This window comes from Alosa sapidissima, chromosome 21, assembly GCF_018492685.1.
Source record: "Alosa sapidissima isolate fAloSap1 chromosome 21, fAloSap1.pri, whole genome shotgun sequence".
In the NCBI taxonomy this organism is placed as follows: domain Eukaryota; kingdom Metazoa; phylum Chordata; class Actinopteri; order Clupeiformes; family Clupeidae; genus Alosa; species Alosa sapidissima.
Window position 1 is genome coordinate 24,966,821 of NC_055977.1, and position 19,102 is coordinate 24,985,922.

The 19,102-nt window shown below is 45.1% G+C and overlaps 1 protein-coding gene across 6 annotated transcripts in view; it reads right to left on the reverse strand.

Moving 5' to 3' along the window:
• LOC121696265 (sodium bicarbonate cotransporter 3-like) overlaps nucleotides 1–19,102 on the reverse strand; it is a 78,962-nt gene that overhangs the window by 49,805 nt on the left and 10,055 nt on the right. Inside the window, exon 1 of one of the 6 annotated variants that reach the window (XM_042077640.1) lies at nucleotides 15,773–16,029. The exons of the other annotated variants lie outside the window; for them this stretch is intronic. Coding sequence (XP_041933574.1) covers nucleotides 15,773–15,808 — 36 coding nt within the window. The 5' untranslated portion in view covers nucleotides 15,809–16,029. Of the gene's footprint in view, nucleotides 1–15,772; nucleotides 16,030–19,102 lie in introns of those variants that run through there. 6 annotated transcript variants of the gene reach the window in all.

Sequence of the window (19,102 nt, forward strand, 5' to 3'; positions counted from 1 at the left end):
ATAGTAGACCCTCAACAGTCAAGTGCTGTCTGTCATCTCCCCCATGTCTCCCACATGATAACAGCAGCAGTGGTAGCACAGACACACTCACACACACACACACACATACTGTACACACCACACACACATACACACACACACACACACACACAAGCGCACACACGCACACACACACACTCACACACTACATTGAAGCAACGAAGACTCATTTCTTCAGAAAAAAGACAAAATTATTCTTTAACAGTTTAACAGAGCGCACAGATGGGAACAGTTTTAAAAAGACCAAAAAAGCTAGCTTCTCCTCCACTGCCTAGCCTTTGATCAAATGTACCCACTAATATTGGGTTTGATTTAAGGCATCCAACATTAATAGATCTCTGCAGACAGTTGCGTCTGGATATAAAAATGTGTAATATGAGACATACGGCTCACATGGTGGATTAGCACCCAGTGGTGAGATTGAGACGTAATAATTCATGAGGTGGTAATTGGCAATTGTGCAGGCTGTTGACTGCACGCCCCGATGGGGCGAGAGACGTTTTCGGGCATTATAAGGTGCGTCTGGATGGAACATTGCACTATCAAGTGTCACCAAACTGCCTGGAGTGGAGAAGCACACACATCGGCACACACACGCCTGCAGAGAGACACAAACAGTAGCAGAGCTTGTCACACACACAAACACACACAAATTCACACAAAGACACACACTCAAACAGACAGACAGACACACACACACACACATACAGTACACGCACACAAGCACACATACTGACACAGAAAAACACACAACAGACCCTACACACACATGCACAACAGGTTTTTGTATAGCAAACTGAAGAACAGTGAAAAGCCTCCTCAAAGTGCCAGAACCTTCTCACGAGGCTGCAGACACGTTTCCCCAAGTCACGGGTCAATTAGGAACTCCCACCTGAAGAGCACAAACTCTGAGTGACAGCATGCATAGGCCCTAATTTAACACGCGCTAAACGCCCACACACACACACACACACACACAAACAATATGATCTATAGGCACCAACCCAACTGCACACAAACTCTCTCTCTCTCTCTCTCTCTCTCTCTCTCTCTCTCACACACACACACACACACACACGATCAAGTAGAAACCCAGCCACACACATGCACACAAAGGCACTTGCACGCCTTCAGGAAGACAGCCTGACAGAACATTACACACAGAGACCTTTAATTACATCAAAAACCAAGGCACAACCGCATCTGCAGAGACCTACACACACACACGAACACGGATGCAGACACACACTCTCTCTCACACACACACACACACACACACAGATGCAATAACACACACACTTACAGACACACACACAAACACACACACAGATGCAATAACACACACACTTACAGACACACACACACACACACACACACACACACACACACACACACACACACACACACACACACACACACAGAGCTAAGGCTTTTTGTTATTTTAGTTGGAGTCTGTAAATATAGGCCTACTATTTCAGACGTGCAGTCTTACACACAGACGTACACAATAAATAATAATAAAAAAAAGACAGGAAACAAAAGGCTGTAGGTTCCTCATCAGAAAAAGCGGTGTGTTTGTGTGTGTGTGTGTGTGTGTGTCAGACAAGGACCGAGGACAGCGGTGTGTCTGTTTCTTCCCCAAATAGGCAGCCAGTCATTAGCCAGTCACTGCTTCTGTACATTCAGCCCTGCAGGTCACAGACAGACACACACACACACACACACACACAATGAGCCTAACAGGATCCCCAAATAACAAGGTTGCTCTGTCCACATCCAGCTAAATAGGACCCAGTAGAAATGATGACTAATTCAGTGTCTTACTGTGTGTGTGTGTGTGTGTGTGTGTGTGTGTGTGTGTGTGTGTGTGTGTGTGTGTGTGTGTGTAGGTGTGTGTGTGGGTATGTGTGTGTGTGCGTGTGCTGTGTTTGTGTTTGTAACACCTCTACATGTGTGTGTAGCATAGCCAGACACCTGTGAGGAACAGCATACACACTGTCCTGTTGTTTCCACCTCTCAGACAGGGCCTGCACTGGACAGCCTCAAGCACCTCACTCTGCCCGAGTGTTCCTGGCATTAAGTAGCTTATAACCTCGGTCCACCCACTGACAAGCGGCCAGTGCACTCGCTGAAATACTGGTAGCAATGCTACCTGATGATTTGAGTCAAACCCTCCATAGGGTAACAGTACTAGGCTACACCAAAAGGCACCAAACTCCACACACTGCTCTAAGAGTGAACATAATCTACCCAGAAAGTTACACTCAGAGACGGTTGATGAATCGAGACAATTCATGGATGTTTTCATCTTATGTTAGTTTGCAACAATATACAAGTTTAACCAAATTCCTTAGCTGCTAGCTCGCTAGCAAACATTACTAACATTACGATATTGATCTTCTCTTATTGCTCATTCAGGGGAAAGCTTATGTTGTGACATTAACGACCACTGACCTAGAATCCTTCTTATATAATTTGTTTCCACTGGCGAAGCCTGAAATGTTTTATCTTGGTAAGCTAAAGTATCTTTGGTTAACTGCATGATGAGTGTTTAAGGCCTCAGCAACAACATCCACATTACTAACATTAAATAATTATATCTTTAAAGTGGCACATAGTGTGTTACTGTAGTGCACTTCAACGGGAGTTGAGGGAAAAGTAAACAAAAATCTGTGAAGGGAGTGATGTCAAACTCTTAAAAGAGCCAAGCCATTTTTACAGGGGTCTACTGACAGTCTTATGGTACCTTGGGAGAGATAACGTGGAAGCAGTACATAATGGAGACATTTCAGTTTAAAATAGTCTGCTATTACATAGCGATACTCACTATTATTTATTTAATTGGAGAAAAACAGAAAACGTGTTCCAATTCATTGCATTTTATGCTAGCCTAAAAATTATTTATGTGGTAGAAATATCAGTAGAGACAAGTAAACAAATGCAAATAGGCTACTCGTACTCGGTTTGAAATAAATATCACTAGTTAAAACATTTCAAAATATAGTACACCTGGATTGTGTTGCATTCTGTGACTTTCAGTCTATTAAAGGGTATTTTCCAGTAATATATTTCATTATTGAAGATTTTTTAAAAATAGTGTTATAATATTGTCTCGTCTTGTTCTAGTGAACCCAATATCGTGTATCGTCTCGTGGGCTGAGTGTATCATCACACCCCTAACATTAAATCTAAAACTAATATCTCTTTTGCTACATTTACAATACTTAGGCTAAAGCAAGGAAAATGTCTATGCGTGTAGTTATCAGAAACTTTCGAAGTCATCAATATAATTATCTATTTTTCAAATCTTGACCTGCCTGGCTAACACTTGAAATCAGGCACAGTGCCAGAGAATTTTAAGCCCTCCATCTAAACCTGGCTTTAGGGGGTTTTTGCGCTCCTAAAACAGAGCGCTTTGGTAACGGAGCGAGAGCTGCATCCTCCCGTCTGGGTCAGATGAGGTGAAGACCGACTGTAGCGTCTGCTACTGCCGTCATTTATGAAAAATCAATGGAGACAGAGAACACACCGACTGACAGACACCCTGATGTCACGTCTCATGGCGATGATCAAAACAAGCAGAAAGCATTAGGTCCCCCACAGGTTAGAATCTATGGCGAGAGAGAGAGAGAGAGAGAGATATGCTTTATGGAGCTCACTGGAGCAAACTCACTGTGCTTTGATTATAATGCAGAGTACATACACTCACTCAGTCATACACATACACACACACACACAAACAAGCACTCAATCACCCTCTGACATACAAGCGCACACACACAAACAAGCATTCAATCACTGAAACAACCACACACACACACAGATAGACATGGCCACAGTCTGACAGGCCTCTCCCTGGAGAGTGTTCTGAAGGAGGTGATGGATATGACAGGTCTGCATCACAATATGTGTGTGTGTGTGTGTGCGTGCATGAGTCTGAATGTATTTCAACACAATACTTTCATTTTATAGGTTGGCGAGTGTAAGTGGTATAGATAATGTACATCAGTGAATGTGCTCACGTTTCTGTGTGTCTGAGTGTGTGTGCACGTGCATATGTCTCAGCCTGTTTATGCCAGCATGCTACATGTGCTTACCGTGTGCGTGTGTGCATGTGAATATGTTTCAGCCTGTTTATGGAAGAATGTGCTACATGTGTGCGCATGTGTGTGTGCATGTGTGTGTGTGCAGAGACAGTATTGGTCTCCACAGCAGCAGCTCGAGCAGAGGACACACAGCACCTGTTCTCCATCCCCTCGGGATATGGCCTGGTGGCAGCTCTTTAACTACACATGGGTCAATGACAAATAAGCCTTCAAAAAGTATATATTTTTAAAAATCTGTATAAATGGACAGAATACATTTATTTGAAGTTGGAAGAGTGTGTTTAAACAAGTCTTAATGGTTGCACAACATTTACAAGGTTTAAATGGAGTTTTAGACTGTATTTGCAATTTCACCAGCAAAAAAATGTCAGGTGGTACAACCGAAAGTTTCTTGAAAAAAAAACTCACTTCCTTTTTTTTTTCCTAAGTAAATATTTTAGTAAGTATACCTGAAAGTGTCTACAGTGCCCAACACATTATTATTTTGTAGTTGAGCTGGGTATTAAAAGTAACTTATGGATTCTTTATTGTAGGGGGCAGGTATTTTGGGTTTCCAACATCAAACTTTAGATTTAAAATGTGAATAAATACTCTATAAATTTTAAAAGTATATTGTTGCATAGAATGATTATTTACATCACAATTTCCAAACATTTGTTCACTTCAATCTCCCATTTCTTGGTTTAAATTAGTATTTTACCTGGTTGCACCACCTGACGATGCGGTTGCGCCGTCTGACAAGATTCATAATAACAACACATATGTTGAATAATTTCATTTTTATTTCACAGAATAAAACAATCTCAGGTGTCTTGGGTCTATTCAAGTATTAATTGGTAAAGATAACAACTTGTTATCATTCTATTTAAAGAAACTAAACAGATCAGAAACAACATTACATGGCAAAATATCACTTCATATTCATTAGAAACTGAATAGGCTTGAATGAAGCACTAATTGGTACAGATAAAAACAGGTTATTCCATTTAAGTAAACTGTACTAAACTGATCAGAAAGAACATTGTGTGAGCAACATTACATGACAAAATATCACTTTATATTCATTAGAAACTGAATAGGCTTGAATGAAGCACTAATTGGTACAGATAAAAACTGGTTATTCCATTTAAGTAAACTGTACTAAACTGATCAGAAAGAACACTGTTTGAGCAACATTACATAACAAAATGACACATCATATTCATTATAAAGTGAACAGGCTCCAATGAATGGAATTGATTCATGTTAGGCGGGCCTACTAAAGCAGTCCCAGTCGGCATTGGTAAGACGCGTGTGCCTTGAATTAAGTGGCTCTGGTTCGGATATTACTTTTATAACATCAGTGTGGTAATATAAGGTAACATCTGCAGGATGGGGCCAAGTGAAAGCATTCTTGGAGCCAAACTGCTGCATGCAGCTGACCTCTAGCTCTTCATCAAACACCTGAAGAACCTGCCCCACAAATGGCTGTTCCTCATACCTTACCAAGACAAATTTTCCAGTAAGACCCTGTTGAACATTTACACTTGCCTCGGCACTGCTCGCTGGAAAGCTTATCATGGTGGGTTTGTAGCATTGGCAGATGTCAGGCCTGCTACAGAAACAGGACAGCTCTCGATGTAGAATTGTCCCTGGTTCAGTTGACAGGATCTGGTGTATGCCCATAGTTCCCTTTACCAGGGGCACAACTTCAGGGACAGACTCATCATACTTCCTGATGTCCTCCTCACACACCCAGAAAAACTTAATTGCACTTGATTCCTGTCTCTCCTTCAAAAATTGGTAGAACTCCTCTGGGGTTTGAATGTCTACTCCCATGTTGACAGAAGAGTCAGCCATCCTTTTAACAGCACCCCCAACCCCGTCTGGTGCACCTTTCCCGTGAGACTTCTCAGAAAAGTTCCAAGTGACCTGCTTGAATCCTGATAGGAAGGGGATGGTGCTCAGCAGGTAAAAGTTCTTTTTATTACGGTACTGGGTGACCGGTCCATCGCTCATCACATGGAGAGTAGTAGGACGTGGGTTGCGATTGTCCATAATATCTTTAATCACAGGCTCAAGGTGGGCCCACACAGCTCTCTCATCGTGCCGGAGGGACCCAGAGATAGTGGCAAAGGATTGCACTCCACCTGAGGAGTAGGCAACACAGGAGTGTACAGTGGCCTGCCTTCTGTTTCCTCCAAAGTGGAAAGCCTGCACTTCCCTGTTGAGTTTGCAGCCGAAATTTTCTGCAAAATCAACATGCACAACTATCTCATCATCTCTAAGGCTGTCTTTTAATGCCCTGCACTCTTTGGCCTGGTGGAGCCAATTAAAATGGTGCTTTGCAAGACCATCAAGCTTTCGGTTGAAAAGCTCCAACATTTCAGATGATGTACCATGTTGTGTCTCTTTCACAAAGTTCATGAATGTCCTTTGCTCCTCTGTGACCGGTTTTCTCACCCACTGAGACCACACCATCATCTCCTCTGTCTGGGGTTGTGAAACTTCAACCTCAGTATAGCAGCATTTTGCACAGATTCTGTACATACAGGCCTTGTTGTCTGGATCACATACAATTGCAGACAACAGCTCAGAAACACTAGATGTTTTCAGAAGACCTTTCTGCTGCAGTTTTTCAGACAACAGTTTCACATTTTCATGGTCCATGCAGGCACATGTATTCCTGTCAGATGCTTTTGGCTGAGTCACATAGAAAGGACAATATCTGACGAATTGTCTGTAAGAGAGCATGCGGGACTTCTCCATTTCAGAATTATATGAGATATGGAGTTCCGCTAGGGGTTTAACAAGAACACGGCGTTGCTGTTTGTTTTTGTTCTTTGTCACTGTATCTTTTTTCCCTGGCAGCAAACGACTGTTCTCATCACGACAGAGGAACTCCACAACTGTTTCTTTCCTTTGTAGAGCCAGTTTTTTTGCACCCCTTTTTGTAGATTTAACATTTTCCTGACTCCTAGCTCTGTTCTGTCTTAATCTTTCTAGGCGTTTTCTAAATTTTTCTGTTTCTTGTCTGGCAGCCTCCATTTCCCTTTTCATCTTGTTCATATCACGGCGCAACTTTGCTCTCTCTCTTTTCCATCTAAAGCTGCTTGCTCTCATTGGTGTGGAAGATGCTCTTGGTTGCTGATCATCTAAACTGTTCTCTGCATGAATGTTAGGGGGGTCAGGCTGAAGTTGTGCTATTGGTGGGGGATCCACTGACTCGGGTGTTACTGCTATGGGAGTTGTATCCAGTGACTCTGGTGTAAAATTCAAGATTTCCTCCATAGCCCTTTTCCTTTCCCTGTTCTTTCTCTGATCTTCCTTCCACTGTTTCCTCACTTTATCCTGTTCTGCTCTAGACAGCTGGCTGATTGGAGGCTTCACACATTTTCCCTCTCTCTTCCTCTTTTGATAACTATAAAAACAAATACTAAGGTTAACTGAAATGTTCTAATGTTAAGTCTGACTGACTGCTGTACAAAATAACAACTACACAAAAACTGGCTTATCTACATGTATTACCTTTCTTTCCTTCTTGCAAGATATCTTTCTCTTGCAGCTGGATCATTTTTAATGCGCTGCCTGTAGCGTGCTGCTTTTTCTTTGCTTGATAGTGGCATCTAAAATCATTGAAAAGGATATTTAAAAAATGTAATAATATAAATATATTTAATGTATATAGTTACTATTAATGTACATTTAATTAATATTTTTTTAAATATTCAATAGTATATATCAGGTTAACATGTTTATTTCATCAAGAAAGGACATTTCTTCTGGTTGTGCCACCTGACTTACTGGTTGCGCTGCCTGACATTTGCTACTAATTCCCAATTATTCAGGCATCTACTTGGACACCTATATAACCTTTTGACTTTGCTAGCTAGTTCATTCATTCATTTTTACAAAACAATAAAGAGTTTTAGATTAAAATAACTTTTTCACAGCTTTACATTGGTTGTACCACCTGACATGTGAAACTGTACAAGTCTAACTATGAAGAAAAAACAGCTATTTTTATCAATATTTGAGAGAGATTTACAAACCTTTCACTCATCAGTAAAGGTCACTTGGGGTCCTTTTGATGATGCAATATCCTGTTAACTCATCTCTCTCTTCAATTCAAAATAAAAGTTGTATGAATGCGGTTGCGCCGCCCTGACATTTCAGATATGCACATTTCCGGACAAAGTTGCTTTCAATATTCCAAACAATTTAAGAACAATGTAACTATTAAACTTTGATTATTTGAAAGGTTTTCAATATAAAATTATGCCACCATATTAATATTATATTAATTGATATTTAAAATTACATATATAATGCATTTTACATAGTGTTAACTTGCTCGGACGGTTGCGCCACCTGACATTTTGAGGGTTTGAGATGGCAAAACATAAAATATGTATCATTTTTATGACAAACTGGAAATATGTTCAAATTAAACAGGTTTTATAGAATAAAATAATGCTTAATATATATCATTAAAAAATATTTTAAACCAAAGTAGTGCACTCGGACACGAAAATCTGCACGTCACGTCATTGACCCACATACTCTACTACACGTCTTTAACAGCAGCTGCCACACACACACACACACTCAAAACCACAGTAGCCCTGATCCGACTGTCAGTCTAGTGCAAGCCAATATGAGTGTAGTGCATGTGTGTGTGTGTGAGATAGATAGAGAGCAAGCAAGAGAGTGGGAACATGAACCCCCCTATTCACATCACAGTCATTCTGTCCCTCCATCCTCTTTCCCTGCGCTGCCCCAGTGCACGCTGGGATACTGGAGCCGAGGCTGCGGTAGAGTGCCAATGACATGCTGACATTGAGGATCGAAGTCAACACATTAGCATACTGCAAACGGGCAGCAGCCTTGCGACGCAGGTTGTCAGTGTTTCTCCACCACAATGTGACTCTTCCCCAGTAGCGTGGCGGTGTTGTCTGGAGAGGGCTCGATAAGACTGAATGCCTTCAGGGGGCTGAGGCTATCCATGGGGTGGGGTGGGGTGGGGTGAGATGAGGGTAAATATAGTGGATTATGGGAAACCTTTTGAAGTACTACGACCAGAGAGAAAGAGGAATAACATTTCCACATGTGTTAGGGCTTTGGCTGGTGTCCGTTTACTCAGAGGCTGATCAACTGTTTTCCTGGTCACAGGTGTGTGTGTGTGTGTGTTGTGGGAGTGTTTGTTGTCTTTGGAGGAATAAACATAGGAAGTTTAACTATTTCACCACAAATGAGGGAGAACACACATCTTTCTAAGTAGTGTTAGGGCATTGGCTGTTGCCCTCTGACTGATATGAGTTGTGTTTCTGGTCACTAGTGTGTGTGTGTGTAGGTGTGATATTCCATGAAATGGTGTAGGTCACATGTTCATGCATGCTGTTTGGAGCACGACCCTTCCACCCTTTCAAGTATCAATGATGCAATGCCAATACCTCTGAATGCGTGTGTGTGTGTGTGTGTATGTCAGTGTGACCTAGTCATTCTAGTCTAAAATAAACCTCAGGAGCATGTGCTTTGTCTGTGTGGAGCACAGATGCACTGTGTGTGTCAGTGTGTGTGTCTGTATGTCTGCGTGAGGATATGGACGTGTGTGTGTGTTGGTGGGTGCCATGGTGGGGTACCAGACCAATCTTTATTTGCTGACCCGGTGGTTATATTTGTGTTTGTGTGTGTGTGTGAAGACATCAGGAGGTATCTTTGGCATCTGAGTTTGCAGCAGAGTGTGGGTGCTGTGGTGGGGCGCTGACTCCAAGGTCACCTCCTGAACCCTGAACGCTTACCGACTGACATCATACATGCCATACAAGTGTGTGTATGTATGTGTGTGTGTGTTTGTGTCTTTGTAAATGTGGGTGTTTGTCTGTGTGTGTCTCTAGTGTGTGTGTGTGTGTCTCTGTAGTGTGTCAGTGTGTGTGTACAGTATGTGTGTGTCAGTGAGTGTGTCTCTGTAGTGTGTGTATGTGTGTGTGTATTTGTGCGTGTGTCACTGTAGTGTGTGTGTGTGTGTGTGTGTGTGTGTGTGCGTGTGTCAGTGAGTGTGTCTCTGTAGTGTGTGTGTATTTGTGCGTGTGTCTCTGTAGTGTGTGTGTGTGTGTGTGTGTGTGTCAGTGAGTGTGTCTCTGTAGTGTGTGTATGTGTGTGTGTGTGTGTGTATTTGTGCGTGTGTCACTGTAGTGTGTGTGTGTGTGTGTGTGTGTGTGTGTGTGTGTTTCTACGTATTGTTTGTGAGGTATCTCAAGACGGTGGCGTGTGCACCTCATTCTCTGTTGACCACCTATAAAAGCCTCCGCTGTGGCAAGGCCCTGTGGTGTCGGGTGTCTGACAGGATGAAAGAAAGGCATTGGCAAGCCAGCCAGGGTACTGCCAGCCTGGCGCAGTGAGTGAACCTGGCGCAGGCAGCAGTGGGGTAGAAACTAAGAGGAAATGCCACCTCCGCCTGCACACCAGCATGATGACTGCAGTGACCTTTCAGCAAGCTGGCGCCCAAAACAAAATGCACATCCGCCCAAGCGCCTCGAAAAAAACAGACCCGCTTTGCTTCGGGTCAGAACAGATAACAGATGACCGGAGGGCTCACAGAGTTGAATCTGGGCCAGACGCAAGCCAGATCGGGGCCAGACTGGCCTGCTATCAGGGTGGCCCAGCAGCTGGCTGGGTGCTGAAACTGAGCCAGTTCTGTCCCCTGTGCTGTGGACCTTATCGGCACGGCAATCCCCAGACGCCAGTGCTAAGAGATGTCATTCCCGCACTTAAAGAGAGAAAAGGTCACTTAACATTGAACTGATTGGCTGGGGTTGATATGATTCGCCCAGTGTGTGTGTGTGTGTGTGTGTGTGTGTGTGTGTGTGTGTGTGTGCGTGTGCATGCATACTCTATGTGTGTACGTGTGTGCGTGTGTACATAATCATTGAGGAGGATATAATGGTGAATAATTCATAGCCGTTTCTATCTGTAGCAGACTGCTTTGTGCAGCCCTTTCACAAAGGCACATGCTGTCAACAAAGATGAAAACAAACACAGCAGGTCTTATTCCAACGTGAGTGAGTGTGTGTGTGTGTTTCTGAAGCTGTGTTTCCATGCATGCATGACAGAATTTCCATGCTATTATGGATGTTGTATACTAGAATCTCTCTATCTGTGTGTGTGTGTGTGTACGTATGTGTGTGTGAAAACACCCAAGGCAATGCAGTGTATGAATGTAGAGCAGAACTTGTTGGAACACACACAATCAATATCGGTACGTCTTTTGGCCAAATAGCCTCGCAACCAGTTCAGGATCTGTAGTGTAGACCACGACTAGCCCCTGTGTATTGTCGAGCATGTGTGTTCATGTGGTTTAGGCGTTGCCTGTTGCGGGGAGCCCCATGTTGAGGTCTGAGCCCTCTACACAGGCCCCTACGGCCCATCCTGTGGCCCCCGTTGTGGGCTCCCTATGCCTCCGGACGGACCCCACAGAGAGGTGGAGCAGCTAGGGAGTCCTAGGAAGACCCACCTCTGCTGTCCCTCACGCTGTGCCATTTCCATCACATTTCCATTTGATTTATCTAGCCCAGCAGATGCACAGATAGGACACGTCTAGCCAGATGGCAGCGGGTTCTGGAACGGATGTGGCTCAGGTGTGGCTGGGAAGTGGCTCAGATCTGGCAGCGCTGGCTATTTGTGTCACGTTGTAGGCTAATCTGTTTAGGCTGTCCGCCTCAGGACATTTGAGCGTCTGCTGCCCAGTATGGGTCCCTCCTGTCCGCTGACGGTTGTTTGGGTTTGTGTTCCCCACAGACGGCCAGCTCAACCTGGGAACAGGACTGGCCCGGATGCGGTGCAGCTCAGATCTGCTTCATCTGTGGGCCTCACTGTCTGACCCCAATTTTTCCACCAGGTCCCATCTACACTCTGTGGGCTCACTGCCCAACCCCAATTTTCCGCAAGGTCCGTCTGCAATTCTGTCTGCGCCTGTGACACTGCGTTCCTGGAGTTTATTGCCGCCATACTCAGTGTCATTGTCACCAAGTGTACCAGCACGCATCAGAAGCATCCCAGACACGGCTCTCTCCACTCGAGTGCGCCTAGTCTATTTTGAATTCCCTGACGCTTCTCCAACTCTATTCCAAGAAAGCACTGTCACAACCGAAACGTGAGAGTCAGGTGAAATCAAGAGTAACGCACTCATTGTCTGCAGCCCACTCAACCTCTGGGTAATACTACTGGCCTGCATGAGCAATTTAGCCTCGATTGGTCTCGTGCATTCAGACCTACAGTAGAAGCAGACTATAACATGAACCCGTCCAATCAGCAGAGGAGAATTGTGTTGAAAATGGGCTTCACCTCACTCCATCCAATCAATCTGCTTGATGGGACTCAAACCCATGACCTCGATGGTTTCAAACATCTTGCTCTGTGAGAGATTGAGCTCCAGGAACATGCTGCCAGCTGGGCTAAGCTAGCTGATGGAGCTCTGGGGTGGTCTCTGCACAGGCCCAGTGGAAGTATCAGGGGCCATCTTTACCGCACCATTCCCACACACATCCTCCGTTCTCATCCCTCGCTTCCGCAGAGCTTGCCCTCCTGATCCATGTGACCCCACTCTTTTTGGCAGTGAGAGAGAGAAAGAGAAAGAGAGAGGAAAAATGAGAAAGAGGAATTATTGAGGCGAGTGAAGCGATTCCGTGAAGAGAAATGTCATGGAGGAGTTGAATGTCTCTCATGACATCTTGCTCTACCCGGGGTCTCTAGTTAAGGGATACTGAATGAGCACAGTTTGACCATAGGCCAAATATTTCGGAACGGACTAAAATAGAAACGTTCCCATGGCGGTGCGTGTGAGTGAGTCTATATGGGTGCATTTATGCTATCCCTGTGTGCGTGTGTGTGTGTGTGTGTGTGTGTATATTGTGTAAACTTAGACTGCCTGCCAGACCTCCTCTATTCCAGGAGGGCCCTGCCGGGAAAGGATCCAGGCTCTTGACACTGACGTCACCAGCTGCCTCCCATAGCCCCACTCTGTGACAACTGGCCTGCTACGGAGACCTTGAAGGCCTGGGGGACCTTCACACACACACTCTCTCTCTCTCACACACACACACACACACACAGCTATCAAAACACAATGATAGTGCATAATTATCTTTCAGCACTGGGAATCCCACTGGATGCTTCTCTAAGTCAACTTCCTGTCCCATGGCAATAAGTAGACTACTACAATCCATATTAATTCAAGGTGCGCAGACATCAGAAGCTTCTTGATGTCCACGGCTTAGGTGTGTGTCAACATCCCATAATAGGTGTACCACAAGAAGCTTCTTGTGTTTATGTGAAGGTGTGTGCTACTGTTCCAGGGTAAAAAGCAAGAAACTAATCAGTTCTCCGCTGTGGAAACCTCACTAACTCACACACACCTGTAGGTCCTGGGTTCACACCTGGAGAAAAGGCTGGTTAAAGTACTATAAAAAATACTCTCACCGAAAGTGCAGTGGAGCAAAATGTGGCTAATTCCATGCAGTCATACAGGAGGCAGTCATCATGAAGAAATTAACTAAAGTTGTCAATGACACCTATGGAGTTTTTACAGGAAGGGCACATGTTGCAGTATAACAAACACAACAAAGTCAAATACCAAGGAGGTTGTGACTCGTGACAGTTATTACCCTTTGATGATTCCATAATGAAGGCTACATATTCAGTGTGTGATTAGCGTATTATTTTTCTATGTATTACTCTTCTATGTTTGATGGTTTCTTCATGACACACTTGGGCCTTACGCCCTCTTAGTTATAACCTAAACCATTACTGAAACCACAATAAGCCAACAGTATGTTTCTGTGTGTACAGTAAACTGTGCAGCTTAAGCTGTGATTTAATCTCGTTTCCTGAGAGTCAGCACCTCTTCAGCAAAACAAACACATTAGGAAAGCCAGCTCAGCTGGATCCCTCCCTGGTTCCCACAAACAGTCCTCAAGGTTCTGCCTTCCAGTCTCCCAACAAACAACCAAAAGCTCCAGGGTCTCAATATTAGCAACGGAGTCTGTCTCGGACCCGGAATGGATCGGCCCCTGATCTGGCACTGGGACCCTCAGTTTGGGGTCACACAGACAGACATCAAACCCAGAGAAACACAAAAATGCTCAGCGGTGCACCACCACAAATGACTTGTCGTTAAGTGACCCAAGCATGAGGACGAAGGAGGGGATACCCATGGTGACCCTGGCCCAGTAAACAATCTCCAGCAGCCATCGATACATCCCCCAGCTGTGGTGGCCGTTTCTGCAAGACAGTTCATTTAGATGACCCTGTTTGGTGTTGGCTGTTTTCTTTCCCTTACCTCAAATCACAGGTGAGCCACACCTGCCTGAGGCCTCGGCTTACCTGTTCTATAAAAAGACTGTGGAATCGCCCCAGTTGGGGCAAAAACTAGTCATGACAATGCAATAACTGTCTGCTGTGGCCAGTGGCCACTGACCTATCATTGAAATACTATGCTGATTTTGTCAGTGGTAGACACGTACCGTTATTAGCACTTTATAAGGATTTAATTTGACCACATTTCTGATAGAGACAGGTTGATTTACATTCTCAGCCCTGATGGTAGGTGTTAGTCTGCAGGAGTATGGGCCAAGGAGCGGATTAATCAGCCTACAGCCTGGAGAATCCGATTACTTGGTCACCTTGGACCGCAAGCATCAATAAATGTCACAACCCCAGCAACATTCACTGTCACTCAAACTGAGACACACACTGACAAGCCTGAAAAACTGCCCATGCTTTTAAACTATTGCCGGGTCAAAAAAACACACACATGTGCACGCACACACACATGCACACACACAGGATCCATATTTCTCTCATCTGAGTCGCCTTCCTCTTATAGCCAGATTCAATTAGATCTTCATCTTTGACTGCCACTGAGTCACTCTCTGAAGCCTCAATCAATGTTTACAATAGATCATCACCGTCCCATTTATTGCTCTGCACGTCTCTCTCTCTCTCTCTCCCACGTTTTCATCCTACCTCTCTGCTTCTGACATCCTGCCACCATCTCTTACCTCTCTCTCTCTTTCTCTCTCTCTATCTCTCTCACACACACACACTCCTTCCACCTCTCCTTGCCCCAGTTATCATAGCGGCCATGTCTGTTTCTGCTCTCCTCTCCTTCTCTCTCTGCCCTGTAAAAGCTCTCGCTGATCATTTCATCTTAGCCACAGGGCTTGTTGATGAGGTAAGTCTTGAGCCCAGAACCACACTCTTTCTTTCACCTCATTCTCTCTCTCTCTCTCTCTCTCTCTTCTCTCTCTCTCTCTCTCTCTCTCACTACTACTATTTGTCTGTCTGCCTGCCTGTCTCTCTATCTCTTTTCCTCTCTCTCTCTCTCTCTCTCTCTCTCTCTCTCACACTCTCCATCTTGCTGTCTCTGCATCTGTCTATAAACATCCTGAAAGACCTTTTTCACCTCCCTTAGAGACAGACAGGCTCCATGCGGAGAGACACACACACACACACACACACGTTCAACATCAGAGCAAATGCATGCATGTCAGGTCTAAGGTACACATACACAAGCAGCACCCTTACTCTAAACACACACACACATACACACACACACACACACACTGAGAGAAAGGCAGTGTGTGACTTACCCGGAGCACATGCTCCCCCTCGGCGTCTCCCTCCATTAGAGCTTGGTCATGGGCAGGAGCCTGCAGATATCCGACAGCTCCGCTAAACCAGCGCTAACGCTAAACCGCTCCTCTCCCTGCTCACACTGTCTGTCTCTCTCTCTCTCTTTCTGCCTGCCTGGCTGGCTGATCCAACCACTAGCCAGTATGTGTGTGTGTGTGTGTCTCTCTCTCTCCCTTTCTGCCTGCCTGGCTGGCTGGCTGCTCCGCTCCAACCACTAGCCAGTATGTGTGTCTCTCTGTGTGTGTGTGTGTGTGTGTGTGTGTGTGTGTGTGTGTGTGTGTGTGCGCTGCTGCCTGCGCGTATGCTTGCCTGAGAGTGTGTGTGAGGTGTGACGTGCACGCGCGTGTGTGTGTGTGTGTTTGAGCATGAGGCAGAGCAGAGACTCGCCAGGACTGTGGAACGCCTCTCCCCTCCTCTCTCTGTGTGTGTGTGTGTGTGTGTGTGTATGTGTGTGTATGACAGAGAGAGGAGAAGAGAAGAAAACAGAGGGAGAGTGTGTGTGTGTGTGTGTGTGTGTGTTTATACAATGAGAGCGTCTCCCTTAAAGCAGTGTCACTCTCTGTTCCAGCCCCTCTGCTCCACCAGCCAATCCTGAGCACTATGAATATTTCATCCTCGACACCAGAGAGAGAGAGACAGAGAGAGAGAGGGGGTAAGAGAGAGAGGGGGAAAGAGGAAAATAGTGGGAGAGAGGAAGGGAAAGGGGAAAAGAGTGGGAGAAAGAGAGAGGGAGAGAAAGAGAGGAAGGGAAAGAGGAAAAGAGTGGGAGAGAGAGAGAGAGAGAAATGGAAAGAGGAAAAGAGTGGGAGAGAGAGAGAGAGAAATGGAAAGAGGAAAGGAGTGGGAGAGAGAGAGAGAGGAAGGGGAAGAAGAAAAAAGGAAAAGAGTGGGAGAGCGATGAGACCAAGATAATGAGACTAAGAGCTAAAGGACGCTGTGACCTAAAGACATGCTTGGTCTCCTTACTGGTTTTTCTTGCACTCTCTCGATCTCACACACACAAAACACCCCCCCCCCCCCAAACACACACACAAAACCACATCCACAGATGACAGCACCATAATCATAGAAATGCACTGGCTGTTCCCTCTATTCTCCCCTAGTCCCTCCAGATTCCCATCTTTTTTTCCTCCCTCTTATTCTGTTTCTCTGTTTATCTCTCCCTCTGCCTCTCTTGCTCTCTCCAAACACACACAGCTTGATGATAGACTAACATGTCTCCTTCCATTAATGGTTTTCCTTCCGCTCTCTTTCATCCTTTCCTGTGTCTCTGTTGAGTGGTGATCTTGACCAAGGTCACACACACACGCACGCCATCTTCTCCTCCACCTCTCTCTCTCTCTCTTTCTCTTCTGTCTCTCCCCCGCTCTTTCTTTCGCTCAGTTAATCTTCCCCTGGAGGCTGAATGAGTTTAGCCCGCTGAATGCTCTCCTTCCTTCCGACCAGGCTCCGTGGGACGATAAGAATGGGAAATGTGAAGGACACTTGCTGCTGCCACCCGCACGCCTTTCATAATCACACGCACGCACGTACGCACACACGCGCACATGTGCTCCGTAAATAAATAAGCAAATAAATTAAGAAGCAAATACAAAAAACCCCACATCCTCTGTGGCAAATGCTGTGCTCCGTTTCCATGGTAACGTCACAGGATCTCCAGTTGCCCACCTCCTGCCACCTTCATCATAATTCATTTAAATGATAGTGCTGTCAGCTGACCCCCTGAACTGCTGAACCATGACTGACATATTTTGACCCCCCCCCCCACCAAACCTCCATCCCCTAACAAATTACGCTCTCCCTGCACTCCGAAACATCAGAAAACCAAACGACCCCAATGACCTTCAGGGTTGTTTGAGCTTAATTACAGAAGCTTGCTGACAGAATGCTTCTTCTGCATCCCAATCGCACATCAGCCAGATGTCCTGCTTTAAACCGCCCAAGAGCATTAGGACAGCAGCTCGTGTCTTGGACATGACACTCAGAGATCTGTCCAGGTATCAGCTCCAAAGAGCCTGCTGGTGACTCAAACACTGTAGCTCTTTTTATGCACCGAGACAAGCTCTGTAGCGCGAGTGAAGTGAACGTTACATCACATTGCACACCTCTCTTGCTGTTAAAGTGCTCCGAATGTTAAGGTGGTGGCAGCTTCAGGGACAAAACGTGACCCTATGACAGGTGTCTTCCAATGTGTTTTATGGCTTTGTCAATGTGCCAAGGGTCAGGTCACTGAAAGTGCAACCCCCCGCCACACAAGCAGTTCTTATACCCTCTAAGGATCTGAGTCCTCACAAGCCCAAACAGACTTATTCCTCAGAGCTGTGTGAGAGTGCCCGTAAAAGAAGTGGATGAAGGAGTGCAAGGCTATTAATTAAACTGACCAATGCAACCAGACAGCAGCAGATGAAAAGAACGAGAAAGGAAGAGAGAGAAAATCAGAACACTATAGAGGTAGGGAAAGAAAGAAAAAAGAACAGAAAGAAAAAAAGAGTGATAGAAAGAGACAGAGAGAGAGAGAAAGAGAAAGAGAGAGAGAGAAGGCAAGCCAGAGACGGCCGGCTGGCATATCTTGCTGAAAGTAAAGCCGGCCAATATGACAACATGATGAGTCATCGCTACGGCACCCAGGAGAAATTTGAAGCTGGCGCCAGCAGACGTCCACAGCTCTCTCCTCCACACCACGGATGCCTCCTCTAGAGCAGCCCAAGCACCAAGCACAGCTAAGCCGACCAGCAGCACTTATCCATGGTCCTCACTGATGCTCCAGTGGAAAGACTCCATTCATTCAAAAAGCCCTGTCCGACACGTTGCAGGCGACAGCCTCAAATCAATTAAGATAATGAAAAGAAATGCAGAGACAGAGAGAGTGTTGTTAGCCTGAAGTGACTAATCTCTCATCATCCTCTTCCACTGTGTTAGGTTTTATGTTTTGGAAAGTTCATAATTCAATTTTCACAGTTTCCCCTGAGATGTCATACACTGCTGGGTGAGTAATGGGAGTTCACTGTGTGCTGTTCAGCCGCCCGACACACTCCACTGGAGGAAGCTTTGATCGCACTCTCTTATTGACCTTTTCAACAGCATTTAGCCTAAACAAACATGTGCGTTGCCAAGTAATTTCCTGTGGCACAGAAATCAACATTGAGCTAATGGTAGCTTGGGCACAAACAAAAATTTCAAAAACATGTTTGAAAGTCGACATTTTGTAGAGCATTAAGCTAAAGCTATCTGCGTTGTTTTTTGAACATTTCAACTGGAAACCCTCTAGGAACAGATTGAAAGGGTCT